This window comes from Geospiza fortis, unplaced genomic scaffold (genome assembly GCF_000277835.1).
Source record: "Geospiza fortis unplaced genomic scaffold, GeoFor_1.0 scaffold138, whole genome shotgun sequence".
NCBI lineage: Eukaryota > Metazoa > Chordata > Aves > Passeriformes > Thraupidae > Geospiza > Geospiza fortis.
In genome coordinates, this window is record NW_005054307.1 from 1,495,457 (window position 1) to 1,499,987 (window position 4,531).

General features: G+C 43.2%; 1 protein-coding gene across 1 annotated transcript in view; it reads left to right on the top strand.

Moving 5' to 3' along the window:
- Window positions 1-91: 91 nt before the first annotated feature.
- Window positions 92-4,531, top strand: part of MEOX2 (mesenchyme homeobox 2) — a 51,596-nt gene continuing 47,156 nt past the window's right edge. The window contains exon 1 of the mRNA XM_005418549.2: window positions 92-910. Within this exon, the coding sequence (XP_005418606.1) occupies window positions 400-910 (511 nt within the window). The 5' untranslated portion in view covers window positions 92-399. The remainder of the gene's footprint in view (window positions 911-4,531) is intronic.

Consider the following 4,531-nt stretch of genomic DNA (forward strand, 5'->3'; position numbering starts at 1 on the left):
CTGGCGTTTTGGAGGGAGTTTGCATGTGGTCAGTGCTGTGCTGCTGAGCCAGCCCCCAGCTCACATTACACACTACTGTATTTATAACCTCTCGAAGCTGTTTCCCCCTTCAAGCAGTTCTCTGGGACCACCTTCTATTGGCTTCAACCTCTCCCACTTCTTGACATCTGAGCAGCTCTGAGAACGGCTCATCTAGGTCCGAGTGTTTATGCAGCGGAGACTGGCCACTAGGGCTAAAGACCTGGATTATCTGAGCTCAGCTGCCTGCTGCAGAGTCTGTCGGTGCCGTTTTGGAAAAAAAAATCCCAGCCCCGATCTGTTTACAGTGAAAGTTGACAAAGGGTGGTGAAGTTGGATCTTTCCTAAACTCTCCTGCCTGGAACCTGAGACTTGCATGCCATGGATCACACACTCTTTGGCTCCCTGCACAGCCCCCATGCCACTGCGCAGAGCTTGCACCCTTTCTCCCAGTCTTCTCTTGCCCTGCATGGAAGATCTGACCACATGTCCTACCCTGATCTGTCTTCTTCTTCTTCCTCTTGCATAATAGCGGGATACCCCAATGAGGAGGGCATGTTTGCCAGCCAACATCATAGGGGGCACCATCACCATCACCATCACCACCATCACCACCACCAGCAACAGCAGCACCAAGCTTTGCAGACGAACTGGCACATTCCTCAGATGTCGTCTCCTCCCGCCGCGGCCAGGCACAGCCTCTGCCTTCAGCCTGACTCAGGAGGACCCCCGGAGCTGGGCAGCAGCCCCCCTGTCCTGTGCTCGAACTCTTCCAGCCTGGGCACCAACACCCCCACGGGGGCAGCGTGCGCGCCAGGGGACTATGGCAGGCAGGCTCTGTCCCCGGTGGAAACAGAGAAGAGGTCCGGCAAAAGGAAAAGCGACAGCTCAGGTAAAGGTTCGCGCGTTCCCCAGCGGGGCGGGATCCCCGGGCGGCGGGGCTCGGGGAAGCGGCGCGGTCGGCTCTCGGGATCTCCATCACTAACGCAAGCTTTATTAAGGCTACGGGGGGAGAAATAGAAAGAAAGAATTCAGCACGTGATAGAGTATGAAATCAAGGTGGCGGTGGGGAAGAGTTTCCTACAGCCAAGGAGAGAAACGTTTGTAGTTTTGGTGCGGTTTTCAGCATCTGGTCCCGCGGCCCCCTCCCCCCTGCCCGATACGACACCTCTGCTTCAAAATTCAGAATCCAGCGCGCTCCTTCCCCTCCGCCCCTTCGCCGTGGAGCTGACTGCGGCTCCGAGGCGATTGCACAACGCTTGGAAGCTCTGCCTTGGAAGCGGGGATTCGGGAGAGGAGCTGATGCCTTGCTACCCTGTAGGATCTGAGTGAGCCTGCATCAAATCCTCAGCGTGAAGGGGCAAAATTTGGACTCTGTGAAGCAAACGGGTGAATGAGAGTTTCAGAAAGCTGCTTCGCTTCAGTTTTCTGGTGGCGGGGACAGAGGAAAGGAAGGAGCAGTCTGCCTTTTAAAATCACAGTAATTCTTACTTAAAGGGTGAGCATAAAAACATGTAGACCCGCAGTCATTCCAGAGCAATGATTTGGCATCAATGAATGGGCAAAAAACTTTGACATTATCTCTGCTTTCTAAAATAGCAAAGCCTGTCAAAGTCCTGCTCTGACAAAAGCCACTCGGCGAAGGCAACACAACACAACTGATGGGACTTCCGTTAGGGCACACATGAACTGGGGGGTCACCAAAAATATAGAGAGACAGGCAGGAGACATTTGAAAGAGAGAGGGCTCAACAGATTGAAAACTCAAGAGCTGGCGTAGCTAATTATTTGTTATCACACAAGAGAAAGTGAAAGGCTTTTCCAGATACATATGAAGTTCACAACTGAAACCATAACCTCTTTCACTCAAAATGCTGTAAGCTTGGTAGAGAGCAAGCTACACAAAGGATTTTAAAAAATAACCCTCAAGAATACCATCACTTCCTTCATTTTCCATTATATTAGCAAATATTTACAGTTAGAGTAACTCAGAACGAATTTATCTGATTGCATCTTACATAGCTGATATAGTTGCTGAAAACTCCTTGCGTTTAAAGCTGTATTTAGTTCAAACACTGCTGGTAAAATCTTTTGTTTTGTCTTCTTTACTCTCAATAAGAAAAAGAATTATCTGATTTTTTGAGGTGTATGGACAGTCTCTGTTACAACTGAGAAAATAACTGGGTGCCTGTTGGTGTAAGGATTTATTGTATTTGTCGGTCTATTTAAAGCTAAAGGAAAAAAGGAAATTGGTCCCTTTCACTGTCAGGGAAGTATCTGAATCACTTTCTGTTTATTTCATTCTGCAATGCAAACCAAAAAACACCAGTGAGGAATGTCCTAAACCTTACTCTGAAGTGACTGGAGTCTTCCACTGGATTAGTGGACAAGAGTTGAGCCTTTAGCCATGGTTATGTTTATCTTGCAATGCACTTCGATCCTCACTTGCTAAGGCTTTCTGAAGATCAAGGCAGGTAACTATTTCCTCCTCCCTTCCACTAAGAAAAAAAAATATGACCGTTCACACAATTGTGAATCTCTCAAACTGAAAATAGATGTCTTTTGACAACAACTGCATAGCTGCTGTATGTTTGGTTTTTCTTCAGGAAAAGCCTGTGTTTTGGACTAAATATTTAACCCCACCCCTTTATTAGTCGTGAACTCTGGTGCTAAATATTTAATGCTATTCTCATATATGGCAGCAAGAATTATTTTAATTTACTGTGTTTCTATATTTGTCAACCATAATTGCCCCTCATTTGATTAAACATCATCGCCTTTATTTCTCATTAATCTTTTTTTTTAAACAAATGACTGTGCTTGAAAGAATTTCTTCCATGCCTTCATCAGACTTGGAACTACTTCAATAGACATTTGTAAAAAATCCTAATAGTAAATAACTAAGAGGTGAAGAGAGAGAGAGACTGCTTTAAGTTTCAGTGCCAGCATTCTGAGACAACTATTAATGCTCTTGCTTATTTACACATATATTTCCTCTTCTTAAGCATATCACTTAAAACCACAAAATGCTCAGCGTTTTCTTGAGCACTGAATCTGTTCACATTTCAGAGCTGAATTAACCTTAGGCTACCACTTTCTTCCACTACTTAGCTTTTGTTTCTGTGTGTTTAAGATCACAAAGCTGAATTTGTAGATAGTTTAAAGAATGTAAAACATGATGATTCCTTGTATCATTTACCTTCCAAATGAGTAACCGCTTCTTAGCCGTATAGCTACTCAGAAAATTTACCAGAAGGGACGCCCCATTTTACTTATTTGTTATGATGATGGGAGTGCAACATTTTAAAATTTTAAACAAAAATCCAGAGGGCAAACAAAATTTAGTATGATGGACTGTGTGTGAATTTCCCCGGAATTCACATATTGCAAGGGAATGGGAGGACATAGAAACATTCTTCTCTAATCTGTTGCAGTTTCATTTAGGATTGAGAAAACAAGGTGAAATGTACTCTCATGATAGTTACATAAACTGACTTACAGTTTTCTTTAGCCCTAACCCAGATTTTAAGCAGTTTGGGAAGTTCCCTTTGAAGATATTGAAAAGATTGCTAGAGAACAGGGTGAAATTTTCAGCTGTTCTCGTTACGAAGGGCTGGGAAATATTGCTTTTGTAGTCATCAGCCCCTGCTTGCCGCAGCTGTCAGTGTCTCCAGGTTTTGTAGTTGCTCTCTCATAATCTGCAGAACATTCCTTTCAACCTGCCTAGGCCCAGGAGTGGGTCAGTAAAGCTGCCTGTGAGTTGAGGAGTGGTGCATAAAAATCTTTATATGTTAACATTTTGCAGTGAATAATGGCATCTGCATCCTCACCTTTGTAACTCAACTCTTTGGATGTCAAGGCTGTACGAGTAGAGAGACAATACTAAGTCTGAGGGGTGGTTGCAAATGAAATAGCTTATTTTAAAGTGCCCTAATGGTCAGAATTATCTGTGTGCTAATGGGATGCGGATGAAAACCATGCTGAGTGTATAGAAAACATATTCTTGGAGTGCTTTGTTGCTTTGTGGTATGAGTTGTTCTATATGGAATATTTTGGATTTTTCTAATGCCTCCCCTTCTCATTACTTGCCTGCGAGTTTCAGGGCCATTTTATTTCTGTTTATTATAAAGTAGGTTTTGATTCTCAGATGATGCAGAACACATAAGATGCAAAGTTACTTCTGTGATTTCCTAAGTTACGTTACTTAGGTCCAAGTTTTCTCAAGACTTCAGTCAGGAAAAAAGCATATTAATGCCTATATAGGAAGTGCTATCTAGATTTACTGAGAAATATGAAAAAAGAGTGAATCTGGTTGCCTTAAGGAAGTCTAAAATGCTATGGTGAAAAATATACTATGCTGAAAAAAAATACTATGCTGAAAAGACCAAGGGGAGGCTGAGTACAGTTGAAGGAGTTCTTCTAAGCAATACAGCTATTCAAACATTAAATTGCAAGAGATAAATACATAAGGAAATCACATTCCTGTTAAAGTCTAATGTAATTAAACTCTTTCC